This window comes from Ranitomeya imitator, chromosome 3, assembly GCF_032444005.1.
Source record: "Ranitomeya imitator isolate aRanImi1 chromosome 3, aRanImi1.pri, whole genome shotgun sequence".
Classification (NCBI taxonomy): Eukaryota; Metazoa; Chordata; class Amphibia; order Anura; family Dendrobatidae; genus Ranitomeya; species Ranitomeya imitator.
This window is the reverse complement of record NC_091284.1, coordinates 81220859-81237342: the sequence shown is the minus strand read 5'-3', so window position 1 is coordinate 81237342 and position 16484 is coordinate 81220859. Positions and strand designations below refer to the sequence as shown.

The following is a 16484-nucleotide window of genomic DNA, read 5'->3' as shown; positions in this document are numbered from 1 at the left end:
ATATCATCTTTTTTATGCAGGTTTTCCAAATCTGAGCTGTAGAAACTTAAATGCTTATTGGATGAAGCAGATCAAGTGATGTGTATCTGTGTAATGAGGAAGGATGCGGCCTAAGGATATCACCACCCTTTATCAAGGTGTGCAGAATTATTGGGCAGCTGGTTTTCCTTAGGCAAAATGGGCCAAAAAAAGAGATTTAGAGAACTCTGAAAAATCAAAAATTATTACAAGTTCTTACATAGGGATGCAGAACTAAAGATATTGCTAAGATATTGGGACTTGATCACAGAACCATCAATTGTATTGCAAATAGTCAACAGGGTCTCAAAAAACGTGTTGAAAAGAAAAGATGCTCATTAACTACCAAAGATTTGAGAAGAATCAAGCGTGAAGCGACCAGGAATTCATTATCATCCAGTGGTGTCATATTCCAGAACTGCAACCTCCCTGTCATGTCCAGACGTTCAAGGCGTTCAATGCACAGAGACATGGCCAAAGTAAGGAAGACTGAAACCCAACCACGACTGAACAAGACACAGAAGTTTAAATGTCAAAACTGGGAAAAGAGTTATCTGAAGACAGATTTTTCAAAAGCTTTATGGACTGATGAGATGAGAGTGACTCTTGATAGACCAGATGTATGGGTCCATGACTGGATCAGTAATGGGCAAAAACCTCCACTTTAACTAACACACCAGCAACGTGGAGGTGGGGTACTGCTAAGGGCTAGTGCTATTAAAGATAAGCTAGTTGGACCTTTTTGAGTGGAAGATAGACACAAAATCAACTCCCAAACCTACTGCCAAGTTATTAGAAGACAGTTTCTTCAAGCAGTAGTACGAGAAAAGTCTGCATCTTTCAAGAAAACCATGATTTTTCTGTGGGACAATACTCCATCGCAGCATCGAAGTCTCGTCTGCTTGGCTGCCAGTAAAGGCCTTAACGATGAAGGAATACTGACATTGCCCCTACCTCATATGACTTGAACTCTATTGAGAACTTGTGGGCCATTCTTAAATGGAAGATTTACGTTGAAGGAAAACAGTCACCTCTCTCTGAGCAGTGTCTGGGAGGCTGTGGTTGGTACTGTCCAAAAAGTGAATTGTGAGCAGATAAATAAACTATTTGATTATTATTCTTAATTTAGCAGATGACAATAACCAATTGAGATGAGAAATTTTACATTTTTCATTTAATTGCATAACAATTTACTGTAATAGTTGCCCAATAATTTTGTACACATATTCTCTTATGAAAGATAAAACCTGACTTTTACTTTCTTAAATATTCAGATTTCAGGTATATTACCATTTTGGACTGACAGACGGCACTGTTGCTGTTCAGTAACAAAATTCATCATCAAAAATACAAATTGCCTAATAATCGAGCAGTGCAGTAGAAATAAAAAGCCTGATGCCTATAAAAAAGCTGACAGCAAACTATGGAGAAATGTCAGTATGTCCCACAACTAGTCCTATAATGGGCAGCACAATGTAGCAATCCCTTAAAAAGTAACTAAAATTGTCATTTTTTTGCTATAATTTTGTCCAGCATGGAAAGTTATGATTCTTTGCAAATCACTTTATTAGTTGATTTACCTTCATTGCTGCAACAACAACAAAAAAATACTTGTAAGTGACTTCCAAACCCTTGGTTTTCACCAGTCTATTTAGTTGCCTTTATATCAGAATGTACTCATTTGGAGTACAGATGATGGCAGTGACAGGGTCAGCACGTGTGTCTCACTACCTCTGGGGACGAGATGCCGCTGCAACAGATTCTTGTCATAAACACAACACCCAGAGGAGACAAGTGATGAGCCTTTCACTGCCAACAGCTGCATTGTCAATTATTATGTTCTGTAAGCAGTCTGGGGAAACTGGAAAAGCAGAATAGAAGTGTCACGGGGTTACACCGACAGTGTGGAGCCAGAAGAACGCAGCGTCTGATTTGCTTCTACTCCAGCTCTGAGAAGAAGCACTTCTCCATCATATTAAATGTGTCTAGTTCTTCCTGCAGAACAGGGGTTAATCGGCCATGTTGGAAATCCCCATGCTCGGTTAGCCATTCCGTTTCCCTTTATTATCTGGGCTCTGTTACTAGTTTTTGTCAGAGCTAGCTTTATTGCTGCATGGCTAATGGAAGGAAAGGAGTTGGTATTAGAAGGAGAATTGGAAGAGTTATTAGTCACTGTTAACTTTGGTTTGTACACGTGGTAATTCCTTATCATTCTTTATTGTTTTTTTCCCCTTCCTGCACACCCCCATGGATTCATCTGTTATATGTGAGTGAATATTTTGTATGTCTGGAGTTTTCTGTTAACCCTTGTCTGTGTTGTCCTGTTTGTTGGGTTGCTGTACTGCGGTGCACAGTAGCGCCCCTCTTCCCTTGGTAGGGAAAGAGAACAGATGGTGGGCTAATTTAGGAGATAAGGCAAGGGCGGAGGCCCTGGCATCTTCACCATCTGAAATATCCTGGGTAGAAGGGAGAGCTAGGGCACCCCCTAATGTTAGGGACAGGAAAGGAGCCCATGGTCCCGGGTCACCCAACAGCTGTGTCGTGACAAGAAGCCAATGATATGCATTTCTTATAGTAATAAAGACAAATCTATATTAAAGTAATAGAAATAACAAGGGTGCAGAGCAAAAGATAATAAAATCAATTTACAGGGTGTCCTGCACATGTGCACACCGGTAATACTCACTGTAGTTTCTCTATCCTGCAGGTTGGATTAGATAGGGCTTTTATCAAGTCATTGAATTGTGGCCCGGACAGATTGTTATTACTCAGGTTAAGTATCTTCAAGGACTGGTTACTGCTTAGTCCAGATGCCAACTGGGCGCAAGAAGTGCCTTGTAATTTATTATCATCCAATCTGTAACAGTAAGAAGATGAAAGCGCTACTATAACGTCTGCAGATTGTGAATGTGAAGAGAAAATGATCCCCGAGTACTGGTAAAATCCATCAATATCATCATTTGAAGACGCCTCTAGTGAGCGGTGACTATCTGGAGTCCTTGCAGCTATATGACACCTATCGTTCTACCTACAGAGCTGCACTTTTTTGCTGGAACTATAACATCTTGATATAAGGTCTCATTTCAGATGACGTGGTCCACCTTTTCCTTTTTAATACTTGGCTGTTTTCATGTTTTTAAAAGGGTAGCCTTACCTTGAAATATGTATTTATTATGTTTCTTTACCATACCCATCTCAGCTAGATGATTTAGTCAAGTAAGAAAAATATATGGCAAGGTAAACAATAATGTTTTACCACAGGAGATTTGGAGGTATGTCAATACTTTTTTTTTTCTTTTTGCTGCATCTTTAATATGCCCAAAGATCTACTGTTACTACTTTTTCCGGAGCCCCTTCATAGGAAGCCTAAGAATCAACACACTGAAGGTCTTATGTGGTTCATAGAACTATTGTCAGAACTTTTACAAAATAACTTCCACATACTGCCCACTCTCTTCATATCTGGAGGTTGTATTTATTCCAATAAAAAAATCCAAATCACACTGTTCTCTTTTTGCTAATTTGTCTACCCTTATGTCTACTGCGGGCCTAGACACAGGAGCCTTTGCTTGTGGCTACAATATTATTCAACTAAGGCATTTTTAAAACACACTACTCACATATAGTACGGTTCTACAAAAATATACCACAAATTCAGTGAAATGTTTAGGCTACAACATTTCATTTTTGTAGAATGCAACCAACAAACAATTCTATTTTCTAGTGGAGTTGGTGCTAATCATCTTTTAGTAAGCCAGCTTGACAAAAAGACTAGGTCCGAAACATGCGATGGAGTTCGGTGTCTCACCACCAGCAGATACCTACATTATTACTGGTATGTTTGGTTTACTACATTCAGTCATTATACTGTTATTGTGATTGCCTGTATGTAATCAATCCTGATGCATATAGTTATTCACATTCTATAATCTGTACGGTTAATGGCACCAGTGCATTTGACTCATGATTGCTAACTATGTAACTTACTATCTACCATCATTTTTTACTAGTATTATATCAATTTCGATAGAAACCTCAGCAAACATGTTTGTTCTATTTTTGAATCATGCTGCTATCTACTATATAATTGTCTAAGGGTCACTTTCGTCTGTCTGTCTGTCCTTCTGTCTGTCACGGATATTCATTGGTCGCGGCCTCTGTCTGTCATGGAAATCCAAGTCGCTGATTGGTCGCGGCAAAACAGCCACGACCAATCAGCGACGGGCACAGTCTGGAAGAAAATGGCCGCTCCTTCCTCCCCGCAGTCAGTGCCCGGCGTCCGCATACTCCCTTCTGGTCACTGCTCACACAGGGTTAATGGCAGCGTTGACCGCGGTGTAACGCACTCGGTTAACGCTGCTATTGACCCCGTGTGACCAACTTTTTACTATTCATGCTGCCTATGCAGCATGAATAGTAAAAATATCTAATGTTAAAAATAATTACAAAAATAGTTACATTCTCACCATCCGGAGCCCCTGGATCGAAGTGGCCGGTTACCGATGCTCCTCGCGACGCCTCGGTGACCGCTCCATGCATTGCGGTCTTGCGAGATGATGACGTGTGGTCTCGCGAGACCGCTACGTCATCATCTCGCGACACCGCAATGCACTCTTCAGACTGGAGCAAGCGAGGTGCATCGGTATCCGGCCGCTTCGATCTGGAAGGTGAGTATGTAACTATTTTTTATTTTAATTCTCTTTTTTAACAGGGATATGGTGCATACTACGTGACTGGCCAATATACTACGTGACTGGGCAGTATACTACGTGTCTGTGCTGTACACTACGTGGCTCTGTGCTGTATACTATGTGGCTGGGCAATATACTATGTGGCTGGGCAATATACTGTGTAGCTGGGCAATATACTATGTGGCTGGGCAATATACTACGTAGCATGGTAATATACTACGTGTCTGTGCTGTATACTACGTGACTGGGCAATATACTATGTGGCTGGGCAATATACTACGTAACTGGGCAATATACTACGTGGCTGGGCAATATACTACGTGGCTGGGCAATATACTATGTGGCACTGTGCTGTATACTACTTGACTGGGCAATATACTATGTGGCTGGGCAATATACTATGTGGCTGGGCAATATACTACTTGACTGTGCTGTATACTACGTGTCTGTGCTGTATACTATGTGGCTCTGTGCTGTATACTACGTCACTGGGCAATATACTATGTGACTGGGCAATATACTACGTGGCTGGGCAATATACTATGTGGCTGGGCAATATACTACGTGACTCTGTGCTGTATACTACGTCACTGGGCAATATACTATGTGGCTGGGCAATATACTACGTGGCTGGGCAATATACTACGTGGTTAGGCAATATACTACGTGGCTGGGCAATATACTACGTGGACATGTATATTCTAGAATACCCGATGCGTTAGAATCGGGCCACCATCTAGTGTTTAATAATTCTTGCTGCTATGTATAATAATTCTTTATGTGTTTGATGTGCTATTTATAATTTTACTGTGTGTGAGCATCTTCTATGCCACCACATGTCCACATACACTTTAACCACTTTACCCCCAAGGTGGTTTGCACGTTAATAACCAGGCCAATTTATACAATTCTGACCAGTGTCACTTTATAAGGTAGTATCTCTGGAACGCTTCAATGGATCACACTGATTGTACTACATGATAGTCGTAAAATTTCTTTGATATAACTTGCATTTATTTGTGAAAAATTGGAAATTTGGGGAAAATCTGGAAAATGTTGCAATTTTCAAACTTTCAATTCTTATGCCTTTATATCAGAGAGATGTGTCACACAAAATAGTTAATAATTAATATATAACATTTCCCACATGTCAACTTTAAATCAGCACAATTTTTTAAACCTTTTTTTGTTAAGAAGATTTAAGGGTTAAAAGTTGACCAGCAACTTCTCCTTTTTCCAACAAAATTTACAAAACCATTTTTTTGAGGACCACCTCATATTTGAAGTAACTTCGAGGGGTCTATATGATAGAAAATAGCCAAAAATTACATAATTCTAAATACTGTTCTCCTCTAGGTGCTCAAAGCTATGTTCAAAAACTTATTTTCCGTTCAGGTGCTTCACAGGAATTTTTGGAATGTGGAAAAAAAAATGAAAATTAAATTTTTTTCACAAAATTTACTTAAGACCCAATTTTTTTATTTTCACAAGGATAACAGGAAAAAATGGACCCCAAAATTTGTTGTGCAATTTCTCCTGAGAATGCCGATACCCCATATGAGGGGGAAAACCACTGGGCGCACAGCAGAGCTCAGAAGGGAAGGAACGCCATTTGACTTTTTGAATGCAAAATTTGTTGGAACAATAAGCGGACGCCATGTCGCGTTTGGAGAGTCCCTGAGGTGCCTAACAGTGAAAATTCCCCACAAGTGACACCATTTTGGAAACTAGACCCCTCAGCGAACTTATCTAGATGTATAGTGAGCACATTGAATTCCCAGGTGCTTCACAGAAGTTTATAACGTTGAGCCATGAAAATAAAAAAAATCACATTTTCCCCACAAAAATTTTATTTTAACACCAAATTTAGCATATTCATAAGGGTAACAGCAGAAATTGCACCATACAATTTGTTGTGCAATTTCTCCTGAGTATACCTCACATGTGGGAGGAAACTACTGTTTTGGCGCATGGTAGGACTTGGAAGGAAAGGAGGGTCATTTGACTTTTTGAATGTAAAATTTGCTGGACTCATTAGCGAATGCCATGTCCTGTTTGGAGGTAACAGGAGAAATTGTATCATACAATTTGTTGTGCAATTTCTCCTGAGTATGCTGATACCCCATATGTGGGAATACTACTTTTGTGTGCCAAGACCCTACATGCAATCCAGAAATATTTTTCAGGCACAGTGCAAAGTTTAGAAGGGAAGGAGTGCCATACTATAGTGCAGATTTTACTGTTATGGTTTGCGAGTGCAATGCCCACTGGGAGAGCCCCTGACTTACCAGAAGAGCAGAACCCCTGAACATGAACCTACTGAACATGGCAATACCCCATATGTGGCTGTTCAGTACTGCTTAGCAATACAGAGGCTGGGGAGGGACAGAGCACTATTTGCCTCCTAGAGCGCAGATTTTCCTAGAATAATTTGCGGACTCCATATACAGAGCCCCTAATTGCTAGAAGAGCAGAATTCCCTCTCAAGTGACTGTATTTTGGAAAATATACCCCTTTGGGGAAATTTTGATGAAATTAATTGTTTTTTTTTTTTTTTTTTTTTTTTGGGGGGGGGGGTAAGTTATCAAAATCAGACATTAAATAAAAACGTTATACACTTATATGTACAGTATATTTTTTTTGCTTCTTTCATTTTTTTTATGCAACAATTTTATTATTCCATCCCTAGCCCTAACCCAACTCAAAGGGCAGAGACACACTGCCGTATTTCTCATGCGAGAATCACATGGCACTGCACGGAATGGCCGGCACCTCTCCTGACCTAAGCATGACTGTAACACCCCAGGGTCCTGGTTGTTACAGTGGCATTGCTTTCCTCACGGGGATAGTGATGTCACGCTTGGAAGCAAGGGAAGACCTCTTCTATCAGGTAAACACAAGCATGCAACAGTTCACACTCCATGCCAGAAGGGGGAGCTCTGATCCTGCTTATGGGTGGCGCCCCTGTATATAAATTCTGGTCTGGAGGGAAAGTTAGTTAGAGAGTGCCGGACAGCAGACTGGAGCAGTCTGAGGCAGGAAGACGTGTGAGGGGCCGTGCAGGCAGAGGTGCTGCAGCTCCTGGATAGTGACTTACAGAAGGAAAGAACAGTTTGTAGAGAGCATGCAGGAGACAAAGCACAGAAGAGTGACATCTGGGAAGGATAGCTGTGACTGGACTACCTCCCTGGCCGAGCGCAGACACCGGTAGCCAGAAGACCGAGGTTGTGTCGGACTCTAAGAGGCACAGCAGAAACCATCAGGACAGCTGGATTGGAAATCACCTGTCTGCCTTAACACCCAGGAGGCACAGTGGCACATAGAGCCCTGGTCATGATAGAGACCCTATAAAAAGGCTCGAGCCAACTGTCATATGGGTTTTTGTCCCACCTTTATGGAGGGCAGAGAGGAACAGAGAGGACCTTGCTAGAAGCCATAGGCAGTAAGGGACTACATTACCACCACGCCGTAAGGAAGGCTTTCATCTCCATCTGGTAGAGGGGACTCTGAACTTGCTTCCAAGCCAGCCGGACCCTGCTTATACCTGTGATGTGGTGCCCTGGACTGTGGATACCTGAAGTCTCCATTAAACCAGGTGAAGAGACCGCAAACCTATGTCCTCGTTCTTTACTGCACCATTCACCATCTTCACCTATACACTGGGAGCCCTGGGGACCTACTTCACCTGTGGGAAGTTATACCATCTAGTTGCCATAACATCACCCCAGCGGACCCCTTTTAGCAGCATCGGTCCCCACTGACCAAATACTACAGGTGGCTTGACAAATACAAAATTTATTTACCAAACCCCTTTAAAGACCATCCCTTTAACATGGGCACCCAGGGCCACAGACCGGGTCGCCGCCACCGTGACATCCCCTGTGAGTACCGGACCCGGTACCGAGTACCCCATGGCCCTGGCAGGCAACTCATGACAGCATGATGGATTACTATGCAGCTGTCAAGCGCAGGTCAGGAGAGCCGAAAGCCAGTATGAGGTTTACGATGCGATTCTCGAATGAGAAATACGGTAGTCTGTCTCTGCCCTTAGCCTAACTCTAGCTTGTAGCCTAACCCAAGCTCTAACTCATATTACAAAAAGTGTAAAAATATAAAAACAGCTCTTTGTAATGAATGAACACAAGATTGAATCATGTGCACTGTGTTTATCCTTTAGCTGCTCCTCTTCTGTCATCTTGGTCGCTACTCATGCAGAGAGCAGAAGCCGAGATGAGTTTGTCCCATCGCTGTGCTCTCTGCGTAGGCAGCACCCAAGATACAATTTACTTTACTGTATCAAGCTTTGTCATTTTATTTGCTACCTAAACAGAGTGCAGCAGCCGGTAATAAACTCTGCACAGTCAGGCTCTCACTGCACTGCTCTGTTGCTGTTCATTGAAAGTATGTCACAGGAGGTGGGATAATTTTGTACCTACTGTGAGATAGCACTCACTAAGGGGTTGGGGAAATACTCGCTTGACCGCGATATTCAGGCACGCAGGAACAGTTACTCACTTAAGCAGGCAATCCGGTTTATTTAAATTCATCATAAACCAGAAAGAGTACGGTCCATATCATTACATCCACAAAACATTATGGGACATCAGACAGTTCATATAGCAGATACACTTCTCTGCCATATATTACAATCCCCTTGTCAGGGGTTACCTTCCAGGAGCACCGCTCCTCACGCGTCTCCTTGTCAGTCCTGTCTTTGACAACACAGAAGCCGTCCCAGGCTCTGCAGGTACATGGTCTCACCAGGTGCTTCCAGGAAGACTCCACTCACAGGAGCTTCCAACACAGACCGTCCAGGTCCACGGTCTCTCTAGGTGCTTCCAGGAAGACTCCACTCACAGGAGCTTCCAACACAGACCGTCCAGGCCCACGGTCTCTCTAGGTGCTTCCAGGAAGACTCCACTCACAGGAGCTTCCAACACAGACCGCCCAGGTCCACGGTCTCTCTAGGTGCTTCCAGGAAGACTCGACTCACAGGAGCTTCCAACACAGACCGTCCAGGTCCACAGTCTCTCTAGGTGTTTCCAGGAAGACTCCACTCATAGGAGCTTCCAACACAGACCATCCAGGTCCACAGTCTCTCTAGGTGCTTCCAGGAAGACTCCACTCACAGGAGCTTCCAACACAGACGGTCCAGGTCCACGGTCTCTCTAGGTGCTTCCAGGAAGACTCTACTCACAGGAGCTTCCAACACAGACCGTCCAGGTCCACGGTCTCTCTAGGTGCTTCCAGGAAGACTCCACTCACAGGAGCTTCCAACACAGACCGCCCAGGTCCACGGTCTCTCTAGGTGCTTCCAGGAAGACTCCACTCACAGGAGCTTCCAACACAGACCGCCCAGGTCCACGGTCTCTCTAGGTGTTTCCAGGAAGACTCCACTCATAGGAGCTTCCAACACAGACCATCCAGGTCCACAGTCTCTCTAGGTGCTTCCAGGAAGACTCCACTCACAGGAGCTTCCTACACAGACCTGACCTCTTCCAGGAGCTCCAGTACAAACCATTCAGATCCAAACACTCTCAACAATGTGACCCCCACCCTGATCACATTATGAAGCTCTAACCACCCCCAGAGGTGAGAGGTGTGTGTGGCTAGTTTGACCCGCCCATCTCTCAGAACCAGCACTGCCAGCCTCCCTCTAAAACATAATTACTTGTGGGACTACAGGTCCCAGGACAACCTTACTTCAGGCTGGCAGTGCAGAGTGTCTATCTCTGCGACACACATACCGGCCATTCAAAATAATGCCGGACTTTGTCTCATCACAACAGTTATGCCTGTGATTGCCATGCATTCCTATGGCCTCAATACACCTCCATGCGTATTCTGGGAAGACCATGCAGCGCCTCCTACCTGTAACAGGGGTCACTGCATCACACTACATAGACCTCCCCTGTGCTACCTTCCCAACCCAATGCCACTGAACAATGGAGCATGTTTTCCATCAATATGGCTCAAGTCGCTTGTATCTTTTCATCTGATATATGTCCAGAATATTAAGTAATGCGGCTCCTCTTCAGTCTCTGATAACACTCCATACACAATAGTGTAAAAGTAATAATAGTGGTGGATAACATTACTTGTAACTAGTGATGAGCGAGTATACTCGTTGCTTGGGTTTTCCTGTGCACGCTCGGGTGGTCTTCGAGTATTTGTGACTGTTCGGAGATGTAGTTTTTGTTGACTCAGCTGCATGATTTGCAGCTGCTAGCCAGCCTGATTACATGTGGGGGTTGCCTGGTTGCTAGGGAATCCCCACATGTAATCAAGCTGTCTAGTAGCCGCAAATAATGCAGCTGCGGCAAGGAAAACTAAATCTCAGAGCAGTCACAAATACTCGGAGACCACCCAAGCGTGCTCGGGAAAACCCGAGCAACGAGTATACTCGCTCATCACTACTTGTGACTAGAGTTGAGCGACCTTGACCTTTTTAGAGTCTAGCCGGGTTTCGCGAAACCCGACTATCTCAAAAGTCGGGTCGAGTGAAATCGGCCGATTATGACGTAAAGTCGGGATCGACCGAAACACGAAACCCAATGCAAGTCAATGGGGCAGCATAGTCGGCATTGAGTGGGGGCCAGGAAAACACCTAGAGTGCCCATTTTAATGTCAAAACCATCCATTCTTCTTAATGAAGCTTGTCAAGCGTAATTTACCTTATAATAATTGGAAGGCATTTGAAATTGGGGGTCATTTGGCTAAAGTTGTGGTGGGTAGGGCTGGTTCAAGTAATTAGTGGGCCCAGGAAATCTGGACCACGTCACGGCAGTGGAGCAGGGAGAGGTAAGTATTTCAACTTTGCAAGTGCTGTGAACCTGAGCAAGCAGGGGGGGCCCACTCGTTGGCATTGGCACTGGCACAGGGCCCCTCAAAGTACAGCGGTGTGTTTGCACGGCGGGGGCGCCTCCCACCGGCAGCAACACTTTTGCGTACCATGAAAGGCCCTGTGCCAGTGACGTCGCCAACTAGTATTCCTCCCCCCACCTGATGAAGGAACCTGCACTTTCATCTGCACCTTCCTGTTTGTCCCCGTGTAAGGTGGTATGGTATGCGGGAAGGGGGACCTGTCTTTCAGCAGGGTCACAATCTTGCAGTGTAGCGTGCACGGGAAATGTTGCGTTATGGGTCAATGTACCAGCAGACTCATCTATCACTGGCTGGGCAATGGGCAGGATGAGGAGGAAACACAGATATAGGCCCAAAGAATAAAGTGGGCTAAATGCAGTTCAAAATTGGTAACACAGGACTAATCAGGGGGCATTGCAGTGGAGGACAACTGGAATGAGAGACTGACACAGAGAGTAGGCCCAAATCAGTAAGTAGTCGAAATGCAGTTCAAAATTGGCAACAGTAGTAAACAGGCGGCACAGCTTTGTTCAGTGGAGGAGAACAGCAAGGAGTGGCAGACACCGATAGTAGGCCCCAACCCAACTAGTAGGCCAAATGCAGTCTAACATTAACAACTACTTAACGAGCGCCTGAAAACGGAATTTCAGGACAGGAAACCAGGAGAACAGCAAGGAGCGGCAGACACCGATAGTAGGCCCCAAACCAACTAGTACGCCAAATGCAGTTGTTTCGTTTAACCACAATTTAATGAGAGCCTGAAGATAGAAGTTCAGGAAAGGCAACCTGGAGAACACCTTGGAGTGGAACACACCATCTCTCTACACCCCATACCCAATTTGTAGGCCTAATGCAGCGTAGTTTCCAACAACTACTAAACGAGAGCATGATGATCGAAGCATTGGCGAGGAAACCTGGGGAACACCTTGGAGTGGAACACACCATCTCTCTACAGTGGAACACACCATCTCTCTACACCCCATACCCAATTTGTAGGCCTAATGCAGCGTAGTTTCCAACAACTACTAAACGAGAGCCGGAAGATCGAAGCAATGGAGAGGAAACCTGGGGAACACCTTGGAGTGTAACACACCATCTCTCTACACCCCATACCCAATTTGTAGGCCTAATGCAGCGTAGTTTCCAACAACTACTAAACGAGAGCCGGAAGATCGAAGCTCAGGAAAGGCAACCTGGAGAACACCTTGGAGTGGAACACACCATCTCTCTACACCCCATACCCAATTTGTAGGCCCAATGCAGCGTAGTTTCCAACAACTACTAAACGAGAGCCGGAAGATCGAAGCAATGGAGAGGAAACCTGGGGAACACCTTGGAGTGTAACACACCATCTCTCTACACCCCATACCCAATTTGTAGGCCTAATGCAGCGTAGTTTCCAACAACTACTAAACGAGAGCCGGAAGATCGAAGCAATGGAGAGGAAACCTGGGGAACACCTTGGAGTGTAACACACCATCTCTCTACACCCCATACCCAATTTGTAGGCCCAATGCAGCGTAGTTTCCAACAACTACTAAACGAGAGCCGGAAGATCGAAGCTCAGGAAAGGCAACCTGGGGAACACCTTGGAGTGTAACAAACCCTCTCTCTACACCACGGAAGGGCTGATTCTTAGGAAGGAAGGCTGTCGGAAAGAAGCAGGGCGCGTCCGAGGGTGATTATATTCTTATTAGGTATATACTCACCCTCGGACGCGCCCTGCTTCTTTATTTGTAATGAATGTTTATTTGCAATGTGGTTTTGACTTACTCTATTTTTTTGGTAAATAATGATTTTATTATTTTCATTGTTTTGCATCTTCTTGGCAATAATATAAAGAAGACGCGACAGGACAACACTCGGTGGATGCCATATCTGTGTTTAAAATTGAAAAAACCTTTCAGTTAACTACTTGCAGGAGAAAGTTATTGTAGCTGGTGGCCATTTTTAGTACTGTACCAGATTTTTGTTGTATGTGTTTGTTTTTAATGTTAAAATGTCTGCATTTGATATCTCTCCAGTATTTTCTTTTTTATAAGCAAAATACTTATTTTTATATTTTCTGATGTTGGTTACAGGGGTACACGGGCAGCAGTGGTGTGGTCAGTGGAGGCCTAGTGGAAGGAGTGACCGCAGACAGGCATCGAAGGCCTAAAATAATAACACATGGCTGTAGGCAATTTTAAATTGGTTCCAGGGGTACACGGGCAGCAGTGGTGTGGTCAGTGGAGGCCTAGTGGAAGGAGTGACCGCAGACAGGCATCGAAGGCCTAAAATAATAACACATGGCTGTAGGCAATTTTAAATTGGTTCCAGGGGTACACGGGCAGCAGTGGTGTGGTCAGTGGAGGCCTAGTGGAAGGAGTGACCGCAGACAGGCATCGAAGGCCTAAAATAATAACACATGGCTGTAGGCAATTTTAAATTGGTTCCAGGGGTACACGGGCAGCAGTGGTGTGGTCAGTGGAGGCCTAGTGGAAGGAGTCACCGCAGACAGGCATCGAAGGCCTAAAATAATAACACATGGCTGTAGGCAATTTTAAATTGGTTACAGGGGTACACGGGCAGCAGTGGTGTGGTCAGTGGAGGCCTAGTGGAAGGAGTGACCGCAGACAGGCATCGAAGGCCTAAAATAATAACACATGGCTGTAGGCAATTTTAAATTGGTTACCGGGGTACACGGGCAGCAGTGGTGTGGTCAGTGGAGGCCTAGTGGAAGGAGTGACCGCAGACAGGCATCGAAGGCCTAAAATAATAACACATGGCTGTAGGCAATTTTAAATTGGTTCCAGGGGTACACGGGCAGCAGTGGTGTGGTCAGTGGAGGCCTAGTGGAAGGAGTCACCGCAGACAGGCATCGAAGGCCTAAAATAATAACACATGGCTGTAGGCAATTTTAAATTGGTTCCAGGGGTACACTGGCAGCAGTGGTGTGGTCAGTGGAGGCCTAGTGGAAGGAGTCACCGCAGACAGGCATCGAAGGCCTAAAATAATAACACATGGCTGTAGGCAATTTTAAATTGGTTACAGGGGTACACGGGCAGCAGTGGTGTGGTCAGTGGAGGCCTAGTGGAAGGAGTCACCGCAGACAGGCATCGAAGGCCTAAAATAATAACACATGGCTGTAGGCAATTTTAAATTGGTTACAGGGGTAAACGGGCAGCAGTGGTGTGGTCAGTGGAGGCCTAGTGGAAGGAGTCACCGCAGACAGGCATCGAAGGCCTAAAATAATAACACATGGCTGTAGGCAATTTTAAATTGGTTACAGGGGTACACGGGCAGCAGTGGTGTGGTCAGTGGAGGCCTAGTGGAAGGAGTGACCGCAGACAGGCATCGAAGGCCTAAAATAATAACACATGGCTGTAGGCAATTTTAAATTGGTTACCGGGGTACACGGGCAGCAGTGGTGTGGTCAGTGGAGGCCTAGTGGAAGGAGTGACTGCAGACAGGCATCGAAGGCCTAAAATAATAACACATGGCTGTAGGCAATTTTAAATTGGTTCCAGGGGTACACGGGCAGCAGTGGTGTGGTCAGTGGAGGCCTAGTGGAAGGAGTCACCGCAGACAGGCATCGAAGGCCTAAAATAATAACACATGGCTGTAGGCAATTTTAAATTGGTTCCAGGGGTACACGGGCAGCAGTGGTGTGGTCAGTGGAGGCCTAGTGGAAGGAGTGACCACAGACAGGCATCGAAGGCCTAAAATAATAACACATGGCTGTAGGCAATTTTAAATTGGCTCCAGGGGTACACGGGCAGCAGTGGTGTGGTCAGTGGAGGCCTAGTGGAAGGAGTGACCGCAGACAGGCATCGAAGGCCTAAAATAATAACACATGGCTGTAGGCAATTTTAAATTGGTTCCAGGGGTACACGGGCAGCAGTGGTGTGGTCAGTGGAGGCCTAGTGGAAGGAGTGACCGCAGACAGGCATCGAAGGCCTAAAATAATAACACATGGCTGTAGGCAATTTTAAATTGGTTCCAGGGGTACACGGGCAGCAGTGGTGTGGTCAGTGGAGGCCTAGTGGAAGGAGTGACCGCAGACAGGCATCGAAGGCCTAAAATAATAACACATGGCTGTAGGCAATTTTAAATTGGTTCCAGGGGTACACGGGCAGCAGTGGTGTGGTCAGTGGAGGCCTAGTGGAAGGAGTCACCGCAGACAGGCATCGAAAGCCTAAAATAATAACACATGGCTGTAGGCAACTTTAAATTGGTTACAGGGGTACACGGGCAGCAGTGGTGTGGTCAGTGGAGGCCTAGTGGAAGGAGTCACCGCAGACAGGCATCGAAGGCCTAAAATAATAACACATGGCTGTAGGCAATTTTAAATTGGTTACAGGGGTACACGGGCAGCAGTGGTGTGGTCAGTGGAGGCCTAGTGGAAGGAGTGACCGCAGACAGGCATCGAAGGCCTAAAATAATAACACATGGCTGTAGGCAATTTTAAATTGGTTACAGGGGTACACGGGCAGCAGTGGTGTGGTCAGTGGAGGCCTAGTGGAAGGAGTGACCGCAGACAGGCATCGAAGGCCTAAAATAATAACACATGGCTGTAGGCAATTTTAAATTGGTTCCAGGGGTACACGGGCAGCAGTGGTGTGGTCAGTGGAGGCCTAGTGGAAGGAGTCACCGCAGACAGGCATCGAAGGCCTAAAATAATAACACATGGCTGTAGGCAATTTTAAATTGGTTCCAGGGGTACACGGGCAGCAGTGGTGTGGTCAGTGGAGGCCTAGTGGAAGGAGTCACCGCAGACAGGCATCGAAGGCCTAAAATAATAACACATGGCTGTAGGCAATTTTAAATTGGTTACAGGGGTACACGGGCAGCAGTGGTGTGGTCTGTGGAGGCCTAGTGGAAGGAGTGACCGCAGACAGGCATCGAAGGCCTAAAATAATAACACATGGC

At 45.3% G+C, this 16484-nt stretch overlaps 1 protein-coding gene across 1 annotated transcript in view; it reads right to left on the bottom strand.

Moving 5' to 3' along the window:
* The window catches only part of LOC138672719 (NACHT, LRR and PYD domains-containing protein 12-like), a 108932-nt gene that overhangs the window by 19985 nt on the left and 72463 nt on the right, over window positions 1–16484 (bottom strand). The window contains exon 7 of the mRNA XM_069761000.1: window positions 2705–2875. Within this exon, the coding sequence (XP_069617101.1) occupies window positions 2705–2875 (171 nt within the window). The remainder of the gene's footprint in view (window positions 1–2704; window positions 2876–16484) is intronic.